The sequence below is a fragment of the Dicentrarchus labrax genome, unplaced genomic scaffold (genome assembly GCF_905237075.1).
Source record: "Dicentrarchus labrax unplaced genomic scaffold, dlabrax2021, whole genome shotgun sequence".
NCBI classification, from domain to species: Eukaryota; Metazoa; Chordata; class Actinopteri; family Moronidae; genus Dicentrarchus; species Dicentrarchus labrax.
This window is the reverse complement of record NW_026136712.1, coordinates 22,149,233-22,172,112: the sequence shown is the minus strand read 5'-3', so window position 1 is coordinate 22,172,112 and position 22,880 is coordinate 22,149,233. Positions and strand designations below refer to the sequence as shown.

The 22,880-nt window shown below is 42.1% G+C and overlaps 1 protein-coding gene across 5 annotated transcripts; it reads left to right on the top strand.

Annotated features, from left to right (window-relative positions):
• Positions 1-429: 429 nt before the first annotated feature.
• On the top strand, positions 430-20,467 carry plekha1b (pleckstrin homology domain containing, family A (phosphoinositide binding specific) member 1b). Of its 5 annotated transcripts, none has more exons than XM_051417041.1 (13): positions 545-626; positions 3,882-4,067; positions 5,713-5,769; positions 6,150-6,195; positions 7,465-7,562; positions 8,811-8,936; positions 9,407-9,544; positions 10,086-10,154; positions 12,320-12,384; positions 12,508-12,571; positions 13,228-13,317; positions 14,625-14,698; positions 17,570-20,467. In XM_051417041.1, the coding sequence occupies exons 2-13, from the start codon at positions 3,927-3,929 to the stop codon at positions 17,826-17,828; spliced, it is 1,227 nt and encodes a 408-aa protein (XP_051273001.1). In that variant the 5' UTR covers positions 545-626; positions 3,882-3,926; the 3' UTR covers positions 17,829-20,467. The 5 variants fall into 5 exon arrangements, 3 of the variants coding, with proteins under 3 accessions (XP_051273000.1, XP_051273001.1, XP_051272999.1); XR_007886815.1 differs by lacking the exon at positions 14,625-14,698 and adding an exon at positions 16,246-16,420 and having other exon boundaries at positions 548-626; positions 17,570-17,702; XR_007886814.1 differs by lacking the exon at positions 14,625-14,698 and adding an exon at positions 16,246-16,531 and having other exon boundaries at positions 548-626; positions 17,570-17,702.
• Positions 20,468-22,880: the final 2,413 nt, after the last annotated feature.

Sequence of the window (22,880 nt, the reverse complement as noted above, 5' to 3'; positions counted from 1 at the left end):
GTTTTGTAGCTCAGTGGTGGTTTATGGGAAAAATACATTTTCACTGTAACACCACAAATGACCACTGGGCCACATCTAGTTCAATCTACCTATCACAACTGACATCTGGGGTTACACAGATAATTATGTGCCAGATTATTTCTTACCATTTGACAGAGCCAGGCTAAAGTTATCTGTCCAACCAATTTTACTAACCTGAGGCGGATTATAACCCATCTGTCTCAGCTCCTGTAGTTTTTAATGTGCTATATAAATAAACTCACTTGACTTGACTTGACTAAGCTGCTGGTGTGAGTAGTATCATTCTCCCTTTAAAACAAATCTAGACATGTTGTTGACGTATTCACAGCCCTTGGGCGATAAAAAGTATTTTACTTTGAAGTCCACATGGAAGTAACGCCGTTGGCGTCGAACGCTTTTATTTTTAGAGCTGGAACCGGAAGCGGTGTGACTCCCTTGCGTGTAACTTGCCGCTGGTGGCTGACAGCTGCCACACTGGACTCGGACTGAGCCGAACTGTGTAAGTAAACCCACAATCCGCCGCTTTTACCGGCCGTGTGTCGCCTCACCGGCACACTGTGTCGTTCGCAGCCAGAAATCCTCCCAAAAAATCTGAAACTGAAAGTGTGAGTGTGTCGAGCAGACGGATAATGGAGGCGGGAGAGGAAATCGGTCGATGTTTTCAGGCCTGTGACAAACAGTTTGTGCTCTGCTGGCTGGTTAAATGGGCTCATTGAGCACAGTGGGTGCTGTTCGGTATGCACATGTAATGGATGTGTTCATATGGAAGCTAACAGCTGTGTAATTACACCTTTAAATGATATAAACCGGGATGATTAATATGGAGGGAAGTGGAGTGTAATGGGATTTTCTTAGCTTGTCTCCGTTAGACACTATTATATTATATTATATTATATTGCTATAATATTGTCTTTATTGTGTGTCTGTGGTTCTCAGTAGTGAGTTTTATGCTTTAATGTAAATGTCCTGTGAATGTCCTGATATATTCCCATAGAGCCTGTGAGGGGTTACAGTATATATATACACATACATATATATATACACATACATATATATATATATATATATATATATATATATATATGTATGTGTATCTTCACACTGAGTGTACTTTAAATTGTGTTGGTTTGAAGTTGTTGGTTGGATAAACTACATCTGAAGATCTAAACTTAGACTGAAACTGGGGTGGGCGTTTTCTACTTCTTTTTGTCATGTCATAGACTAAACTGATGATACTCAACTTAAGGTCCGCTGACCAAATCTGGCCCGCAATAGGCTACTAGGTGGACAGCCGGTCATTGTCTCACTCAGAATGAAAATAAAGATGATTGTTTGTTAATAGCAGTTGGTAAATGTTCAGTAATGTCCCTGGCTGTTTCTTTGGAAGTTGGATATCATATAACGGAAGTGGTGACACTGGAGTTCACGTACAGCTGACTGTGACTGAGTCCGCTTCTTGGTAAAGATGGGTGTGTTCAATGAGAGATGGTATGATGAAATCGCCTTTAGTTTGTCACTTCACCTCACGGGTCAGAACATGCCAACTTCAGTGAGTTTAATGTTATTCTGTCACATCAATGATCCAATTTATCTGATAAATATTATTAATGTTTCTTTATTAACTGACCTGCTGCACTAAATGATTAATTGCTTAAAGTTCCGACACTGAGGAGGATCTGTTGGTAATATGTAATAACGTAATATAATGTGTATATATATATAGTGTGTAATCACCTGAAGATAAGGATTGTTGTGTTTGGTTGAGCGGGTCCTCTTCTACTGAGTCCGCCATCAAACCATCATGTGTGCTGTGGTGTGTGGGAGCAAACGGCCAATGGGAGCCGAGCCAACGAGGGAAACAGATGCAGAAGTCACAACAATGGCGTCTTAAAGCGCGGCGGCTGCATCCACGTCTCCCTTTCCTCCACTGTGGTCCTCCACTGTGATCCTCCACTGTGGTCATGTGTGACGAGTGTACACACATCGAGGTGCGAGGACAGCACCCAGCTGCAGCTCTTACTGCTTGAGGGGTCATTAACAAAAGAAATTTGGCTCCCATTATTTCTGGCTTCACACTGTAACACCGAGAATCAGACTAATAACTAAAACACAACAGTTCTTATCTTCAGGTGAATACACACTAATGAAAACACACCTATGTGTAAGAACTTTACACACAAACATAGTGATGGATTTAAAAAGTAGCTGGTGGTTCCAAATGAATAAGTAATATCTGATTAATAAGTAAACAAGATCACCAATCTGAGTGAACAGGAAGGTTTTCAGTGTGCGGGGCTGCAGACACATTGTGGTTGATACCAAAGAAAGAGCTGTGGTTTGATACCAGCAGTGCTCCCCTGCTGTTTAATAGACACTCTGTCAGCGCGGGCGAGTGTGTGTTAATCACAGCAGCAAACAATGGAGTCTTTAACCTCTTAGGCTGTGTGTGTGTGTGTGTGTGTGTGTGTGTGTGTGTGTGTGTGTGTGTGTGTGTGTGTGTGTGTGAAACCACAGGTCTCAAGTGTTGATGTGATGTTGAACTTTGCATTACGTCACCCTGCAGCCTGCAGCCTGCAAACAACAGACACAGTCACACACACTCACACACACACACACACACACACTCTCTCTCTCTCTCTCTCTCTCTCTCTCTCTCTCTCACACACACACACACACACACACACACACACACACACACACACACACACACACACACAGTAAAACAGCATTTTTGATTTTTGGTTTCTCTGTTTGTTGTCACTGGGAAGTCCAGTGTTTTCCTGTGTGTGTGGGTTTTATCTAGTCAGCACCTGCCCTGTTAATCCCTGCATGCTTTAACTAACACAACCCATGTCCATCTCTGTCACAATACACACACACACACACACACGCACACACACACTCTCACACACACACACACACATAGATAGGGACTTCCTGCAGACGGTTGGACACCATGAACCCATGACTGTTCAGGTGTTTTCCTGCATTTTGAAGTTCCACTTCTGCAACAATGTGCAATTTCAAAAAAGCCTGAAACTGAAAGTTGAAGAAAAAGAAAAAAAAAAGAGAGAGAGAGAGAGGTTGCATTCAAATGCTCCTCTGAGTTTTTAAATGCTGTTTGTAGGCAGTTTCGCTGGTCACCTGCTTGTAGCAACATGTTTTATCTGAGAGGGAACTGAAGGTTTTCAAAGGCAGCTGGACAGTTCCTCGCTCATGTTCAAACCTTAAAGACAGTTTCATTGCTGGGGCTCTTTTTATTCACATAAAGTAATTCTTTCAGTATTAAAGATACTCCTCCAGACACGTATTAAGACATATAAACATTAACCTAAAGCCTTAAAAGCTATCTATCTATCTATCTATCTATCTATCTATCTATCTATCTATCTATCTATCTATCTATCTATCTATCTATCTATCCATCCATCCATCCATCCATCCATCCATCCATCTATCTATGACTCTAGGAAAATGTACATTTTTAATATTTTGGGCAAGCCGAGATGTTTGGTAACTGTATAGTTATCCATCTAGATTGTTTCGGTGTGAGTTGCCAAACTTTGGAGGAATCAGCCATAGAGCTGTAACATTAGCTAGCTCACCTACCGCCACCAAGATAACGTGCAGCTATGGTTGGCAGGTGTAGTTCAGTAGAAAATAGTTCCTACATGAAACTGTTCACAACAAGGGTTAAAGGTTATCTTCACTAACTGGGTCATTCAAATCCAAAACTAAAGGCAGAAACCTTCACAGCCGATATCTCCCTTTACCTTTACTACAACAGCTTCTAAAGTTCTAAGCATATCTTCTTTAACCTGAGGCAACGCTAAAAGTTGACCTGTCCCTCCTCCTGGCAGCGTTCCTGTGATGCCCCAGGGCGGGCTGAGCTGGTCGGGGTTGCGATGCCTTACGTGGACCGACAGAATCGCATCTGCGGCTTCCTGGACATCGAGGAGAATGAGAGCAGCGGCAGGTTCCTGCGCCGATACTTCATCCTGGACACTCAGCAGGGCAGCCTGCTGTGGTACATGGACAACCCACAGGTGAGGCTGAGTGTGTGTGTGTGTGTGTGTGTGTGTGTGTGTGTGTGTGTGTGTGTGTGTGTGTCTGTGCTTATGTATGTACACATGGTTGGGGACTACTCCCATGTCTCTTGACATCTGTAGAAATTCCTCTGTGAATAGTCAGCACTGAAACATCCTAACCATCTGCGCATACTACGTCTATAATTACTGTGTGTATATGTGGTGCTTTATTTTGAAGATCTGAAGACATGTTTACTATAATAGATTGATGTCCTTCCTTCCTGGAAGCTTTTATGAAGGGTGTTTCCACAGGTGTTGTTTGGTTCATTTTGTTCAGAACAGTTTTGGTGAATCTCATCCTGCATCATCAGGACCCGTGTGGGGAAATCAGGTTCTGCTGACTGACAGACGTTTACACAGCACTTTAATGCTTCTGAGGCGTTTAAGTTCAAAAATAAGTGTGTTATTAAACTGAAAATTGTCTGAATTGTTATGAATAATGACTGAATACACCCTGTGAATACAGTACGTTTCAATTCTCTGTGAAAACCAACTTACAGGCACTTGAAATGTGCTGCAAAGAGATAATCCATCACAGTGAGTTGTCTTTATTTATTTAGTTTCATTAAAGCCGAGTAGTCCTTGCTAATGCAGGGACAGCTTTTAAAAGTCCCCTCGATGGTGCTTTCACAGCCACTCTCGAAATCTGACTACTGATTTGTTAGGGACTATTTACAGCCGCGCATTAGTCCACATTTAATGCTTTAGTCAGAATTTGGGGCAACAGGGGGGTGTATGTGTGTAAGTGTGTGTGTTTGTGGTGATGAAGGAAAATGACACCCAGTGCAACAGTGAGGCTCTCTGATGTTGACAAAAAGAAAAGCATTGCACACTATCTATCATTATTATTGCCTTATCTCAGAAGTTGAAGTTAACGAAATGCTTTGATGCATTGCGTATAACTATTAAGCAAGTCTCTGCAAGTTGATTTTTAAAGTGAACTTAGATCAACTTAACGCTCCTCATCTGTGTAAACTAACCTGTACAGTGCGTCGTCTCAATGCACTGTACAGTAACAAGAATACACCAAAATACAGTAGTAAGGAAGAAGATTTGTAACCAGAAGAAGGTCAGGTACTAACAATATAACCTATAAAAAGCCTCAACAAAGGTAGGAGAGCTTTTAAGAGTTGGAGATAAAAGAGGAAGTTGCTGGTTTAGGGGACTGAACAGATTTTAGCTGCGGTTAGTTGAAGCCTTTGACATGAGAGTGACACTTTGGATAGCTCTCATCAAACACATCTGAGCGGTTTGACAGAGACTGTCTGTGTCAAACCAAGCAGACAAACAGGAACCAGAACAGAAATTGAAAAAGGTTAGTACTAGTAGTATTTATATTTCCCACAGCTGGGGAGTTCATCAAACCATGCAGCTTCAGGCAGAAACGGGTCGGGCTGATGCAGGTTTTTGGGGCAGTTTCAGCCAGTTTGACTGATGATAACTAATATTTGCTGCTGGTATTAATAATATCTTCCGATTGGGCAAATGTCTACAGGCTTTTTAGGGGAACAAGTCAATAACAATACTTTTACTACTGCTCCTACTTCTACAATGAAACTCTATAATGAAACTAATGCTTTTATATTTGTGTTTCTTTGTTCAGAATCTGCCTAAAGGTGCAGAGAATGTGGGATCTCTCAAACTCACCTACATCTCCAAGGTTAGTCCTCTCACACACACAACTTCAGTGTGTCCATTCCTTTGGTCTACGACTAAATATCTGCAAAGGTAATTCCCAACAGCTTCAGGTGTACTGTGTGTTCAGTGCCTATTAGCAAATGTTAGCAGGCTAAGATGTCACACTAAGATGGAGATCATGGTAAAGATTACACACGCTTACCATCAGCACGTTAGGATGTCATCAGCATACTGATGTTAGCAGGTTTGGATGGATGCAGTAAGGTGTCCCCTGCTTTCTGACCACATCAGATTTTTAGGTTTTCATTCAGATGTTCAAACTGCATTTTCTCTCTCTCTCTCTCTCTCTCTCTCTCTCTCTCTCTCTCTCTCTCTCTCTCTCTCTCTCTCTCTCTCTTTCAGGTCAGTGATGCCACAAAGCTCAGACCAAAGGCAGAGTTCTGCTTTGGTAAGTTCCTCTTCATTTTCTCCTCACTATCTTTCCCTCTGCCAACAAGGTTATGTTTTCGGTGCTGTTTGTTTGTCTGTGAGGAAGATTATGGGAAAATTACTGGCCCGATTTTCATGACACTTGGTGGAAGGGTGTAGCATGGGAAAAGGAAGAACCCATTAAATTTCGGAGTGGATGCGAATCACAGAGCGGATACACCAATTATTTTTTTCCCCTTGATTTCTGACCTGCTCAAACCTGTCTTTACGGCAGTGAACGCTATGCACATTTGCGTATCGAGGACTGGACTTCTAGTTCTTCCTTTTTTTCCTCTTTTTCTCCTTCCCTCCCTGCTACTGTTGGTGGTCTTATATAAGTCCCCCAGTTCCAGTGAAGGTGAATGTTAGGCTACAATATACAATGAGACAATAGTGAGCTTCCAGCTTTGTGGCAACAGTTTGTCCCTTTCCTGTTACAACATGACAATGCCCCCGTGCACAGAGCCAGGTCCATAAAAAAGGTTTTCCCAGTTAGGTTTGGAAGAACTGGACTGGTCTGCACAGGTCCAACACCTTAGAGATGAACTGGAATGCCGACTATGTTGGACCTCACTAATGCTTTTGAAATCTCTGCAGCCGGGTTCAAACATCTGGTGTAAAGCCTGAAACCAGAAGAAAGGAGGCTGGTATAGCAGCAGATTAATGCCACATATGGGTTCAATCTTCAGCTGTCCACACACTTTTGGCCATGCAGTGGACAGCTTTTCTCTTTCATTTCTTCCTGTCCAATCTCATTTCGTTCCCACTCCTTCCTTGTTTCCTTCCTTCCTTGTTTCTCCCCTCCTGCCCTTCCTTGTCCTTTTCCCCCCTCTCTACCTCCCTCTTTTCCTCTCCCGTTTATTTCCTCTCTTTTGTCCCTTGCTGCTTGTTGTTGTTCCTCTGGTGGCCAACAGTAGCTTTTTGTCGCTCAATAGGAGGAAACTGTACAATATCCCTGACCTGACCTCTGTATGTGTATGTGTGTGCGTGTGTGTGTGTATTTGCATCTGGATGGGATGTTAACATACATACATGGCATGTTAACATACACACACACACACACACACACACACAGACACACACACATCCTCCGCCTCTCAGAAACCAGAAACAAACTGATATTTTTAGATCGTGATTTGCATGGAGCTCAGTGCACTTTTCTTCTTCCTCTTGTGTTTTTGGAATGTTTCAAAGTAAGAAGGTAACAACAGACACGTTTCCCTTTCCCTCCGTCTTTCTGTTTCTGCAGTTATAAATGCAGGAATGAGGAAGTTTTATCTGCAGGCCAACGACCAGCAGGATTTGGTGGAATGGATCAGTGTTCTCAACAACGCCACCAAGATTACTGTGAGCCTCACACACACGCACACACTGATGGATCAATAGGTGACCCTGTTTCTCCTGTTGTTGTAGGCCGCTCTGTCTTCTGCCTCAGGCTGCAGCAGATGGAAAATTACCCATCAGGCCAGAGAGATATACCGTAGTTCAGTTCAGGCTTAACAGAGTCTGAATGGAAAGCCAGGCTATCGTATCCATCTGCAGATAACTGATAACTTCAGTCTGGATGACAAGAGAAACACATGTATCATTGAGTAGTTTACCATTCTCACAAAGGTTTTTTTATTTCTTCTAAGGCTCAGTCATTTCCTGAAACAGCTGGCCCCTGATGTTTTTAGCCAGATGGAAATAGTGCATTTGTTTGGGACTATTTTCAAATGCGGATTAATTCACATTTGGTGCTCCAGTGCAGTGATTCCCAACATGGGGGTCAGGACCACACTTGGGGTTGCCAGAGCTTCATGGGGGTCACAAGGCCTTCTTGATTTTAAAGCGTGTAACACTAAATGAAAATATACACAGTAGGCCTATATCTCAGCATTTGGTTCACTTCTGTGAAGAAAAATGAACGTAAGTAAATTAAACTGTCTAATAGAACAACGGCCCAGCATCAGGGACAACAAAACACTGAATTTGTCAATTTGTTAAAAATTATTTGAAAGAATCCAGAATACAGACAGAGAATTGTATAAAAAGTTCCCTAAACAGGAAATAATCAGCTCAAAATTCCTCCGCAAACTTCCTGCAGTTACTGAGTTCACTGTTTGGGTTCATTGTACAGTTTTGAATATAATATAAAATACACATAAAATGTGTCGCTGAGTCAGGGGTGGACAGTTGGGAACCACTGCTCTAATGGGCTATTTCGGGCAGTGGGGCTGTGTATGTTCGTGGTAATGACAGAACATGTCACCCAGTGCAACAGTGTGGTTGGTGTCATTGCCATATATCCAAAGCCTAACATATCTTCTTTAAAGCTCCATTGTTGTCCAAAAGCTTTTAAAAACACAAAAGTAAAAACTTCTGATCTGGGTGCTAATTGGAGATGAAAGACAAGATTCAAGATCCCTAAAGAGATAAAAAAAAAAAAAGATCAACTGGCTTAAACCTTAAAGATCCCCTCCAGAAACAAGTAGTCTGCAGGGACCAACCCAGTCCAACACCCAGCTGTAGGAACAGGAAGAAAACGAGTGGAGGGGGACTGTATCCATTTGCTTGAAACACAGGACTGTTGATAATCTCATGTTGTGTCTTTAGGTGCCAAAGCCAGGCGAGGGCCACGCCGCCCATGCAGAGACTCCCCAGGAAGTACTTGGAGCCATGAAACAGGTCTCCTACAAGACCGAGATCATAGGAGGAGTCCCTATCATCACCGCTACACAGGTAACACACACACACACACACAGTCTGTCGTATGCGTTGTGATAGCAGCTGTCAGCGGCAGCAGTTCGGCACGTCAGGTCCTGTCTGCGATGGTATGCAGCCACAAACACGTGACCCAGCACGCATCACATCACAGACGAGTGATGGCTGGTTTGAATTTTATGACTAGAAGACTGCAACTTAACTTTTTGTTTTTTGGTCTCACTGCTTACATCAGCGTCTCTTCTGGCTGCAGCAGCCAGATGTTCTCTGTGAGAAGACTCAGTTAAACACACTTTACACTACCTGCCCAGCACCAAACAGCACAGAGACTCAGTCAGCAACCAGCTGCTGAAGCGTTTATCAGTGAAAGAGCCAGATATCTGGAAAACAGATAGAGCTGAACAGAGTGAATATTGGATTCATCAGGTCCAAATAGATGCAAATGTTGTTCACCTTGTAAAATATTTGTGTGTACGTGTGTGTTTTAGGAGCAGGGGGAGGGGCAGAACGGGGCGGAGCGCCGGGGGGTGAAGCAGGGTCAGAATCAACTGCCCTACTTCCTGTCCAGAGGAGCGCAGGACCAGGCCATCATTAAGGCCGGATACTGTGTCAAACAGGGAGCTGTGGTGAGAGCACATACATACACACACACACACACACACACACACACACACACACACACACACACACACACACACAGTGGCCACTTATACAACTAAAGTTCTGGTTATAGGTTCTGATTATATTTCAAACAGTATCACTCCCCACCTTGGACCACTGACAGCTAGACAACAAGATAGTGTCTTGATACCTATTGGCCAGATTCCCATGAGCATTGCTGTGGATATTAATGCTCTCCAGAGGATGACTCCTAATGTTAGTGGTGATAACTCGTCCTTTCCCCTCGCCCCATCATTAGACTGAATTGTCAACTTGTACTCAAGAAATAAGAAAGTCTAATAACCTGTTTTTCATGCAATGTCCTGAGTACGTTCCTGTTCCTAAGAGGAAGAACCCTTTTGAATATAATGACCCTGTGACCTTTCCTCTAGTGCCATCCTCACAACAAACTTTACATTGTAATATTAAATCAGCTCTGTGAACAGCTAATGTGGTTTTGTCAGTTTTACACTGAGGTTGATAGATAGCTCTGCTCCTCTTCCTCAGATGAAGAATTGGAAGAGGAGGTACTTCATGCTGGATGAAAACGCCCTCAGCTACTACAAATCGGACCTGGTGAGAAAATGTGTTTTGAGTTTTTTAAAAAACACCCTACTTACTGAAGTGCCTGTAACTATACCAACTGTTGGCTTACATTATACCTAATCATGAACACACACACACACACACACACACACACACACACACACACACACACACACATTTCACTAGAACTTAATACAACAGTAACTCTGTATGAATGTGTACCTCCCATAGCAATTAGGTAAACTGAAAGGAAAATGCATCTGAAAATTGAAAGACAGAAAGCAATGTGTGTGTGTGTGTGTGTGTGTGTGTGTGTGTGTGTGTGTGTGTGTGTGTGCAGCGAGGCGTGTTTTGCCCTCAGTTAGTTGTGTGTCTCTACACGCAGCGGCATGTGTCCCGAATACCTCCTCACATGATCCACGTGTGGACGGATTAGCGAGTCCTATCCACAGCCTGTCTGTGCACGTAAACGGACACACCCATGTGTGTGTGTGTGTGTGTGTGTGTGTGTGTGTGTGCATACTGACTGTGTGTTCATTCCTTTAGATTTTCCATTGTAGGTATTAAACAGTTATGTATGTGTGAAGTGATGATGATGAGTGCAACTGTTGAAAATGCGTCACTTCTTGAATCAAAAACCTCCCAAGTTGTTCAGAGATCAAACTGTAATGTTAATTTAGGAGGAGACAGATAAAGAGAGAGAGAACAGAGAGAGAGAGAGAGAGAGAGAGAACAGAGAGAGGAGAGAGAGAGAACAGAGATAAAGAGAGAGAGAAACAGATTGAGGTGCTGCTAGTTTCAAAGGTATTTCTCCCCATTTAAAACATCTCCATTTTATCCTGAACGTAGAAACACAGAAGTCTCTAGGATAATTCAACAATGCTGTCGGTTTACGTTCTGGCACTCTGCTGGCAGTGTCGCCACATATCCTTTCCTGCTAACACAGTTTTAACAAGCAGTGTGCTTACTGGCTGGTTAGCAGTGACATGCTATCTGAAACAGAGCAACAAGAAATTCAGCTGATTGGCCATCGTAGGTGCCATCTTGTTATCTTAAACTGTGACTATCAGAGGAAGGACCTTAGTTTGAACCAACTGTGGGACGATTACACCGGACAAGTGTTTACGGACCGACACAAGAAATTAAACAGTTTGATGGTTGGGCTCGCACATTGTCTGTAAGGGATTTGTATTGTACATTTGTCAATACAATATTTTATCCACACAGGTTTATCTATTTTAATTATGTTGGTACTTTATATTGTGATTTTATTTTGTATTTAGCCGACTATTGGGGGCTTAGGGAGAATAAAAAATGGAAGCTTTTAATTACAATATGGTGCCACTGTTAGATTGTGATTGGTAGGTTTATGTATCTTAAACACAGGGATGTGAAAAACTGTAAGGTTAGTTATTAAATTATATATGAGAAATATATAACTAGTGTGTGCACACACCTAGTTCTTGCCAGCCATGCATAGGTTTGTGCCCCACATTGGTCAGAAACATGTGGATACACCACTGCCAGGCAAAACCTAATTCCAGCTAAAACAGCTGCAGATGATACGACAGAGCTGTACTGTAAGAATCACATGTCCTGTAAAACACGTCTAAAATGAGACAGGAACATTAAACGCAGTAAACCACACGTATAAAAGTTATTTGAATAGCCTATAATTGTCAGTAACCAGCAGAGGAATGCCAGTGCTGCCCCACTTACCGAGGCTGTGGGTTGGTGAGAATGTGAGTTACCAGGCTAGGAACGTTAATAACAAGTACGCTGTCAGTGTCTCTGTTACAGCTGCCGGGTTGGGTTGGATGATATGTACTGGGAGAGAATGTGGGCAATGTGCCTCGAAGGGTTTTGGTGAAGTTCAGGAGTTATAACCCTGTATGGAATGAGTCTGCTATCCTACACCTAGCTTTAAGTCTGGATGTGAACACAGCTGACTTCACTCGGAATCATCTGCAGACTTTCTTTGGGTATTTTTGGTGACACAGGTTCAAAGTATTTGACAGGAGGTTTCCTGTTCTTGACAAGATAAAAATCTAAATCAAACCATGAAACATGGTAGAAACATAGTACAGACAAAGATGAGATGAGTCACGCGGATTTAAAAAGCACCATACCTGTGGTTTTGCCTTTTAGCTGTTGTGTAGTGTGTGTGTTATTGATTCCTCTCCTCTTCCTTGTAGGAGAGGGAGGCGCTGAGAGTCATCCCGTTGAAGGAGATTCACAAGGTCCAGGAGTGCAAACAGAGGTCAGTGAGCTTTCTTGTTAGCAGGTGAATATGTGCTGCTGTCCAGGCAGTAGGGTCAATTCACATCACATCACAGGTGATTAAACATGGCTGCTGCGTCGGTCTCTGCTCTGTATTCTGCAGCGAGCTGATGATGAGGGACAACCTGTTCGAAATGGTCACCACCTCCAGAACCTTCTACATACAGGTAACACACACGGTTGTGTCTAAAGTTCACAGAAGCTGCAGTATTTTGATAAATGTAAAATGTGTGACGAACAGCATTATAATGAAATACTGTAGAGCTGCAGAGATGTCCCAGTCTACAAATCTTGTTCTCCAGATGTAGGAAAACATGTTTGTTTGATACAGATCCCAACAAACTTTTACTAGGTTTTTCAATGATGCAAAAATGATCATTCCCACTAATCGGGGATCATCAATTGTATTATCTTTCAAAATAATCACGATATGATTTGTTTTTACCATATGGTGCAGCCCTAACGCATTCACTGTCCACATGGCCACTACGCTACAAGGGCAGGTCGTCCTGTAGACACCGATGTATGGTGTCCACATTATGCTCTAAGCACTGTGTCTCAGTACAGCCTCACAGAGCTGTTATTATGGCTGTTAGTCTTTTACTTTCACTTCTTTTTTTATCTGTCTGGCAGGTTTTTTCTAAAGGTTTTATCTTACCTTAACAGAGTCACCGTATTATGAGTACTGTAGTAATACTAGTTTATATACTCACAAATGACTTCTTTCACATCCTTCAGATGTACCATTGAAAAATCAATAAACAAAAGCAAAAATATACATTAATGTAATGTCTCTCTCTCGCTCTCTCTCTCGCTCTCTCAGGCTGACAGTCCAGAGGACATGCACAGCTGGATTAAGGCCATCTCAGGGGCGATCGTGGCTCAGCGCGGCCCCGGGCGCTCAGCCAACACTGTAGGTATCCTGTTGTTAAAGAGGAAATCAACCTCTAAACACCCACAGCTTTCAAAGCAAGTTTATACTAAAATACTTAAAATAAGACAGACAAAAAAATCTGATTTTGTTTTGTGTTTTACAGACACTCTAAATGGCATTGACCGTGAATTAAGCGATTTATAAACCATTTTACATTATTTAGCAGAACATATGCACACAAACAAACAAAAAGAGCAAATAGTAACACAAATACACTTACTGTTAAGATAAATGAGGCATTTTGCTTTATGATTAGATTTGAAATCTCTCCACCAGTTGGTCAGCCAAGCCCCTGATACCCTGCTGATTTTGGTGAAGGGGCTCCATCTTGTGGCAGGAAGAGTTACTGCAGGAGACATTAACACTAACATTTTAATGAGATTATTTTCATTTATTCTGAGAAAAACACTAGAACTTAGACGCTCAACTTCAATATCACCTCAGTTGTATCCTATATTTAGGAGTACAGTAAATATAAATCAGTCATTAGGTGATTGTGTCGGTCAGTAGATAATATATCTGTCTGTTATGTCAATATATTGTAATATGTTACCTCACATATTCTACAGATTCAGGTATGTTTTATCTTTTTTTTTCTTTCTTTAGGAGTTTCACAACTTGATGAAGATGATAATGATGGTTGAAATGGTTTTTTTCATGCCCTGAAAAGTGTTTTATTGTGCACAAACTGTCTGTTTCAATATGTCTGTTAATTCTCCCACACACACACACACACACACACACACACACACACACACACACACACACACACACACACACACACACACACACACACACATACACACACAGCTAATGTTATTTTTCCATATCTTTTTCCGTTCTTACTCTCTCTGTCTCTTCTCCCTGTTTGAAGAGTTTCCTTCCAAGATCACACACTTAACCACCAGAGGAAGAAAGAAACAAATAATGTAGACAAGACCATTACATTAGTCATCTTGGTATGTGAAAATAATGCAGCCAATCAGCAGAGCGTCTCTCTGGCCAGTGTATAATGTGGAAACAACCTATTAAACAGCGTTTCCAGTAAACATTTAGGAGACAACAGGAATGTTCTGTCTGCTGCATTGAAAAAGGAATAATCTGGGCAATATAACATGTACAAACACAAGCAAAGCTTCAGTTACTGCTGAATATTTGCATAGAAATGTTGATCTCATGGGACGTTATGACTCCGGTCAGGGCCTCTGTGGACGGATGTGTGGTACTGTGGAAGGGAGCTCTTCACATCACTGTAACTGAGCTGTGCTGTAAACTGTTGTTTTCAGGTCCGGCAGGCCAGAAGGCTGTCCAGCCCTTGTATACAGAGGTATACGCCATTCTGCAGTGGTGAATGCAGCACGTATGTGACCCCATGCCCTTTCCCCAAACCCCTCCATTCACCCCCAGCCACCAGCCTCTCCTTACCGAGCATTTACCTCTGCACACTACAGGAGTTCTCTGGTTCGGACTCTTTTTATCTACCAATACAGAAGCCAGAGTGAACCCTCTAGTGTTCATCCATCCTGTAGCTACTGCTAGCTGTATGGTTTGAGTAGTCTCGCCGTCTGCTGCTTCAAGCAGTGGTCCAACCCTTTAAGACAAGATCTGTAGTAGCAGTAGGCAGATAGTTTGTAGATTTGGGTGAATTGTATTTGATATTCATCTCAAATACAATTCAGTGTTTGTTCCTCAAAATGGGCAAAACCTGAATGTTTGGGGCTCTGTTTCCTTTCCACCTGCATTAACACGTGTGTATTGTACCAGTTCACAACATGCCTTTTTTTTTCTGTATCTCAAGAAAATGTTGATTCTCACAAGCATCACTGTGGATCTTTACCTAACAGTAAGCTTTGTGTCTCCATCTGTCACTTACGAAAGCTGCAGGCTTCTGTCTGTGCACCTTGTGGTACAATGTATGCACAGTGTTCAGTACAATTTAGTATTACATAGATCTTAAAGGTGCAATGTGTAAGAGAGTTAAGTTAAAGACATTCAAAAACGAGCTAAAATGATCAATGATACAACCGAACACTTTCTGAATTCAAGTTTCTCTCTTTTAACAAGCTAACTGCCTTGTTAACTCATTGTAAAACATACTTCATCCAAACTCAGCAGAAAAACTAAATAAAACTCCAAACTGTCTTTGCTGAGCAGCAGCTCTCACTCATACTAGGCAAACCCTAAACAACCGCCGATGGACTCAGCTATTCACCAATAGCGGCTAAATTCGTCCAATCTCCAAACCCAAAAGCATTGTAATACAGGAGTGTCTTGCTGTTTGAGGGGTTGAGGTTATATATAATGCAGTTTGATGCAGGTGGAAAGTGAGTCCTAAATCTGTTAACTATAAAACAAACATCCTTTTGGATATATGAGTGCTGCATGAAATATACCTGAGTGGCCTGAGTCCGTGTGTCTGTCCTTATGCAGGCAGATGTGCTTGCTCAACACTGATGATCCTCATCCTCCATCATAACTCGTCCCTTCTTATGGATCTTGACTTAGATTAACACACTGGTCCACTGATATCCCAGCTTCTCATGTATATATATTTTCTTTTTCATTTTTGATACTTTACCCACAATGACATGTGAGCAGAGCCCATCCCTCCATCCACGTACCAGTCGTTCCCTTTCATTCTCTTAACATGACCAATTATCTCTGAACTTTTTATGTCTGTCCTCAGTCTCTTCCTCCTTGTTTTATTCATGTTGTGTGTCATTATTCTCTCTATACATCTTAATAACATTTGCAGCGTTCCTGACTCCCAGCAGGACCAAATTCATCATGAGCTTTTTCTTTTTTTTCCCGCTAACCCTTTGTCATGTTGTCTTTTCTGTCTTTCTGCGTGTTTGTGCGTGTGTGTGCGCGTGTGTGTGTGTGTGCGTGCGTGTGTCCACTTTTCAGAGAGTGAGGTGTGACAGTGACGTACTAACCTTCCCCAAATGAGCCCTGCTGCCTACTTCCTGCCCCTCCCACCGCTGCTCATCGTCCAATCACCAAGCCCCACTGCCTCTCCGCTTCCTTAGCAACTGCTGTTTGATCCTGCCCCGCTCCTTGGCAACTGCAGCATCACTCGCTCGTACGTGTTGCTTGTAACTGCATGAACCCTTGTGTTCGAGTCACAATTCACAGCATTTCGTCTGGATGGATATTGTGTGACTCCATATCTCTCTCTAAAATAAGCTGGCAGGTAAAATGTTGTAACTGGAATAATGGGCAAACAAAAACAACTTGTACTTTTGATGCTAGTTCAATGGTCCATAGTATATTTATGATCTTCAGCTGTTTCTGAACAGGGAGCAGTTGTTTTGGGCGATGTAAAAGTCTGGTTCTGCAGTAGTTAGGGTTAGGGTTAGAAAGTAAATTCTCCCGGTTGAATCATCATGTTATCATATATCTGGTTCTTTTATAAAAAGTCAAAGGTACAAGCCTGTGGACATAAAAGCTCATAGGAGAGAAGTCAACAACATCTCACAAAGAGCAATTTTTTAAGAAACTTCCCCTCACAGAAACTAGTAGCAGCAGCTTACAGTTGACCGTGTTAATCCCTTTTCATTGTGAGCACTGGCTGAAGTGTGGATGTATTTCCTGGAACCACAGCCGAAACGCGTTTCTTGCTTTTAAAACTGTAATGCTACGCTAGCACCTATGTGTTAGCCCCTGTGATCACAAGGATCCCCGTGTGATATTTTTAAGTTTTATCTACCTGCTAAGTTATCAGAGGTGATGGAAGATTCCTACAATGACTCTGCATTGACAATATAATGTGAAACAGAGCAGCTCCTGGTGCACATGTAGCGTATACTTGTGCCATGCTGTCGCTGTGATCTGGCTTCTATCTTAATTTCCCTTCTAATGAAAAATGTTTGCCGAAGTTCATTTTAACACATAATATCTGATATGCATGTTAATTATTTGCATGTAAATGTTTCCTTGATCACCGGAAAACAGAACTTGTCTCTTCAGCCTTCTCATCTATTGCTATTCCTGAAAGTGAGTGAGGGTATTTCCCAAAACATCAAACTTTAAATTCAGAGTTTACTGGTAAACAAGGTGACATTAAAAGACCTTGTATTTTCTCCTCTCCTCACACTGCACTCTTTATCCATCCATCATCCATCCACCGAGTCATCCCAGTCGTCCATGCACCCGTTCATCCATCCATCATTCACAACCGTCTTTCTCTTCTGCCTCTCACTTCCTCTCCCGCTTCCTTCCCTCTCTTCAGGAATGCAGTGACCACTCCACTCCCTCCCCAACAGCCTCCTCCACCTTCTACTACCACCTTGACCCGGAACTACACCCTCCACAATCTTCCTCCAGCTCCGCCTCAGCGGGCCCTAAGCCTCACACTGGACACCCACCACCAGGACAACTTCCTGGGCCTGCTTCCGTGGAGGCTGAGTGGTGTCCAGTCCGTGATGATGCCCCTCCCGTCAGCGCGCTCCCGCCTGTCGCTGCAGGAGACAGTGCAGACTTCAAAGTAACGGAGGAGGAGGAGGAGTCGCTGTGGAAACGGCGCAGCGAAATGGCCCGGCTGGGATTTGTTGGCAGCGGGGAGGAGCTGAACAGTCGCACCACTGAGAAATCTGACCTGCAGATCACCCTGATTTGACGATGATGAACGTGAGGATGATGATTGACAATCTTTAAAGGATACACACACACATAAAGTCTTCTGTACGAACTCCATGTGCTCTGTGTGCTTAGAAAACTACCTGACCGGCCAAATGATCCTTCTACAGAACGTCCTGGGACCATTTATTATATGTGTGTGCACATGTGGAGTAGGACCTTCTTCCTCTACTGTTTTCTCCTTCACTTTTGTCTTCCCGGATATTATTTACAAAGTAAAGCTGTTGGCAAACAGAAACCATGTTTTCATGCAAAGGAAAACAGATGTTAGTACGTACAGTGAAGTTTTGACATGTTTTAGTAGCACAAGAACCACGAACCCTGCTCATTGCACAGCGATGGGCAGGTTTCATGATTCATGTAAGAAACAAACCAAAGTTTGCAGTCGTGGTTTTTCTACAGCAGCAGATCAGATGTTTAAAACTGAGAGTGTCAGTTGTTTGTGTCTCACTCTCCTGAGAGACTGACTAATCCAGCTTCTCAGTTTATTGTTTAAGACAATCCCGCTTCATATTATAAACTCTTTAATCCTGAATTTCCAATGGAGAACTTTTACGGTCTCCTCTCTCTCATCTCCGGTTGAAAAGGTCATCCTGTCAAAGCGCTTGTTAGCGCTTTGAAGCTCCAAAGTCCAGATTTACTGAAGTTGCATTTGTAGGGATGTCTGCACATTGTTTTCATCTTATTGACCACCATTTACTGCGGATAAAGTCCATAAATCTCTAAAATGTCAGTATTTAGAAAATAAGAAGTGTGTAGGATTCAGTGACGTCTAGCAGTGAGGTTTCAGATTGCAACCAACTGAATACTACTCGCCTGCTACGGTGGCTGTGAAACTTCCAAAAAAGCAAAAGGCTCTATCAAGAGCCAGTGCTGATTTGTGTGTCCAGGGCTACTGTAGGAACATGGTGGTACATTTCAGACTCTTCAGAAGAGGACCAGCTCCCTCCGTAGATAAACACGGATCATTCTAAGATAATGAAAACACCATCCTTATTTTCAGGTGATGTTACACTAATAAAAACATACCTGTCCCAAAAAGAATTTTCCCCATAGACTACCATTATAAATGAGATGTCTATAAACCTCTTGACAGGACACCTCAAAGGCCTATAAAGGTCTATAATACATTTTAAAAACATTGATTTTATATTGGCTAAATGTTCCACGAGATGAGAAACGATTAAAAAATCTGTTACTTCATCAAGTCTATGGGCGGAGCAAGAACTCGTACGCAGGACCAGCGGGAAAAATACTACTGTGCACATTCAGTGTGCCACGTACCCCGGAAGTAAACCCGGAAGGCAGACACTTTCTGGATGCATGTGCTAGGCGAGCATTCTTATTGGACTGAATAGGCGCCATCTCTGCATCAGGCATCCAGTTTTAAATAAGACATCCACGGTAGCTTCCGGGTAGCAAGCCAGCTAGCTAAGCAGCCCACTTTGGATGCTTAGCATGTCAACTAGCCCCACAAGTACTTCATACGTCCCCCCAGCTTCCATTTTGCAAGGACATGCATAGAATTTCATGGTGCCACTTTCTGGCCTGGCCGTGCACTACGACGCATTCAGTTGGTAAGCTAGAAATCAAACTTCATCAACATATCTCCAGCTGTAATCTGGAGCCATTCATTCTTTTATAACCTGTACCATGTATAAATACATCTCAAACATCATTCCACTCATTGCCTTGCCTCATCTCCACATACAGTATCTGGTTTTACATGTAAGTGAAAACACTGTATTTATGTCAGGGTTTCTGAATTATCAATATGAATTCAAAAACTTTTCTAAATCCAAAGAATATTGTAAAACTTCCAACTGAAGCAAAAACATGACATTTACCAAAGCAGTGACACAAACTTTGATAGCACTTTTGGCTGTGCAGACCACCAGAGAATCTGAGCTGAGCACTTACAGTGAGACGACTTCAAGCAGCGGTAATAAAAGGACACACTGCTGTGGACTGATTTTCATTTTTTCACCAGCTTTACTCACCTCACCTCGTGCACTGTACATTCATTACCGTTCCTTTGTAAATCCATCAGATGTTGGTGTATTTTTGTTAATGTTTTTTAGTTTAAAGATGTGGGGACATGTGAAACCAAACTCATATTGTTGATCTGTTGATTTGTAAATGTTGTTTTTGGACTTGGGAGCCCTTTTGGAAACCAGTTGTGGGTGTTTTTTCTGTTCTGATGTGCTTTTAGTTTGGAGGATTTTATTATTCACAGGGATGAGAAGCTTTTAAGGAAAAAAAATCTACACATATATGTTGTTTACTGACTTTTATAAACACGTGTGCATGATTGCATGCACACAACCCCCTCCCCCACCTCCGTTGTTCCCTGTTAAACATAAGCTGGGTAAAGTGCCTGCGTTGTTGTTTCTAAAGAGTTGATGAAAAATGACAAGCTGTTTTGACCCTTTTTAGTGTGTACTTGATTCTAAGACCATGTGCTCTGTTTATTAAAAGACATTTGAAAATAGTTTTTCACTGGATTCTGGTGTCTTGTTTGCTCACAGGTGGACTGAAGGAGAGTTGTTGTTCGTTACGGCGGTAGCTTGTTCTCCGGCTCAACAAACAAACACTTATCATATGTCGATATTTGCATGGATAAACCCTAAATGAAGATATTTGAACTCAAAAACATTAAGTTATTATGGCGCATTAGGAAAGCATTGAATAAAGATATCTAGAGGTTTAGAACTCAATAGTTTTATTTCCAAATACATTTCTTTTTAAATTGAACATTAGCCTATCTCTGAAATGTGGCCACAGTTTATTAAATTATATTTTCAAAATTAATCTGAATTAATGTGTCATCAAACTGGGGTGGCCATGCATTTTTTTTAGGGGTTGCAGCTGCTTCGTTTCCAGTGCCTTTAGGGTGCCCTTCCAGTGGATGAAAGGTGGTAAAGTGACCACTCTTGGGTCCTTTTTGTAACTCTGAAGCTGTTTAACCATAAATTCATCACAACTTTCTATGCACTGGTGCCCTTTTTCATTTTTTGCCCCTGTCCCTCAAACACCACTGAAACTGACAACTCATCACTGAAGCTGTGTTTCTTCAGGAGTTTCTGCAGGTCTTTGGGGTTTATGTGATACTGTAGTCCATAGAAGTGAGACTCTGCTGCCATCCTGTGGGTTGAAATCCTTCAGTGGGGAGCAGATCTGTGTTTGTGCACTAGGTGTCACTGTTTCTAAATACTGTAAATCTTTGCACTTATTTCCTAATTTCAGGCGTGTTTGTCTTGATTTATGGCCAGGGGGAGCCTCCATTCTTTATGCTGTTCCTCATCGATGGACTCTCTCCAAATCAAGGCGGTTGTTGGTCATTAGGTCACGATAGCTGGACGATGGCTGCAGAACGTCAGTCCCACAGCACCAAAACATGCTGCAATCGCGTCCCACACCTCGAGGAGTTGTGTAAGCTGAACATTATCGAGGCAGAGAGTGATTAAGACATTTATGTGAGCTCATAGTGCTCAGTGCATGTCTCTGGATAGAAAGACAGAGCAGGCCAGTTTAAAATTACTCTCTGTACCTGAAAAGTTTATTTCTGAAGTTATTTCTTCTTTTTCCACATTGGTGTCAAAACGGACACTTTAATTTATTTTGCTGTTTCGATTTTGAAACTATTTTGCTGTTTCTACATTCTCTCAGTTTTTTAATATGATTATTAGCTTTTACATTATAGCTTTTATCCGGTCAGGAGGAAGATGTTTACTGTTTTTCCATCATTATTCATTTGGGTTCAACCAGACTACATGTTCCTCAGTGGAACAATGAATCACAGTGCACAGAATCATTGTTTAACTGCTCTCTGTGGGCATGTTGCATTCTGGCCACGTCTCAATCAGTGATCTCAAAGCCCGTCCTGTTGGGTATAAAACCCAGAACGTGGTGAGCCAAGTGCAGCCGCCAGCTTTTCATTCATTTTCTATGAGAAATAAATGAACTGTGACCTGAAAGAGATGAAAAATGGTGGTGTGGTAACCAATCACACTTGAGATCTGTCATATAAGAAGCTGAAATTCACATGTGTCCTCTGTGGGGGACATGACACTGAGGCCTTTATTTCAAACATCATGCATGCAGTTTAATTGAGTACTAATGTCCTGTAAAGAGGACATACTGGGCTTTATAGTGATGTAACACACATGGGGGTTTGGCCAACAGCTAAAACTGAATACAGACAGGCAACATTAATTGTTATTTCTTTCAGTGTGTATCGGTGTCCGTGTAGCCAGGATGCGTACGTCTAAACACTGCCTTCAATTCATTACATAACATCTGGTCTTCTCCAGCTGTTACAGTCAGCTCTGTTAAAATATCCACAAAAATATTTCCAGATCAGGCTCAGTTTATGTGGACTGCTGAGGCCTTAAAGAGAAACTCCCCTAAATGACCCTCAGTTATTTATTCCTCAGGGTAACTGGCCAAATGTAGAGACGGCGACGCCTCGTCCAGATGTTTCCAGCAGCTAGAGTGGAGTTTGATATCAGAAAAATTGATTGAGTGAGAGATCCTTTTGAAATCTGCCATGTTGTACTAAAGTTGATCGGTCATACAGAAATAAATGTTTGAAACCTAAAGTAGTTCTTCTACCCTAAATTTGAATGTAAGTTAACATTTTCAGGGTGCTTGTAGAGAGAACTTTTATTTCAGGCAAACATGTAGTTTTATGGGTCTGTCAGACATGGTGGATTTCTTGGATTTACAAGTTTTGACAATGAACTCCACGGTTCATTTTGTTGTTCAAATACAGAATATCTGCAGCTGAAAATATATCAAGTGAAATCTGAAACATTCTTTTGGAAAAGCAACACTGACTCGCATCATCCGACTGAATTCAACTGTGAAACACCCCACTGGTTCCACATATCAACATATCCTTA

Excerpts from the sequence above, each read along its gene's own strand:
- plekha1b (XM_051417040.1), top strand. The coding sequence starts at position 3,927 with ATGCCTTACGTGGACCGACAGAATCGCATCTGCGGCTTCCTGGACATC. Across the intron at positions 10,155-12,319 it reads GCTACTACAAATCGGACCTG|GAGAGGGAGGCGCTGAGAGT; the intron begins GTGAGAAAATGT and ends TCTTCCTTGTAG. Across the intron at positions 12,385-12,507 it reads GTCCAGGAGTGCAAACAGAG|CGAGCTGATGATGAGGGACA; the intron begins GTCAGTGAGCTT and ends TGTATTCTGCAG.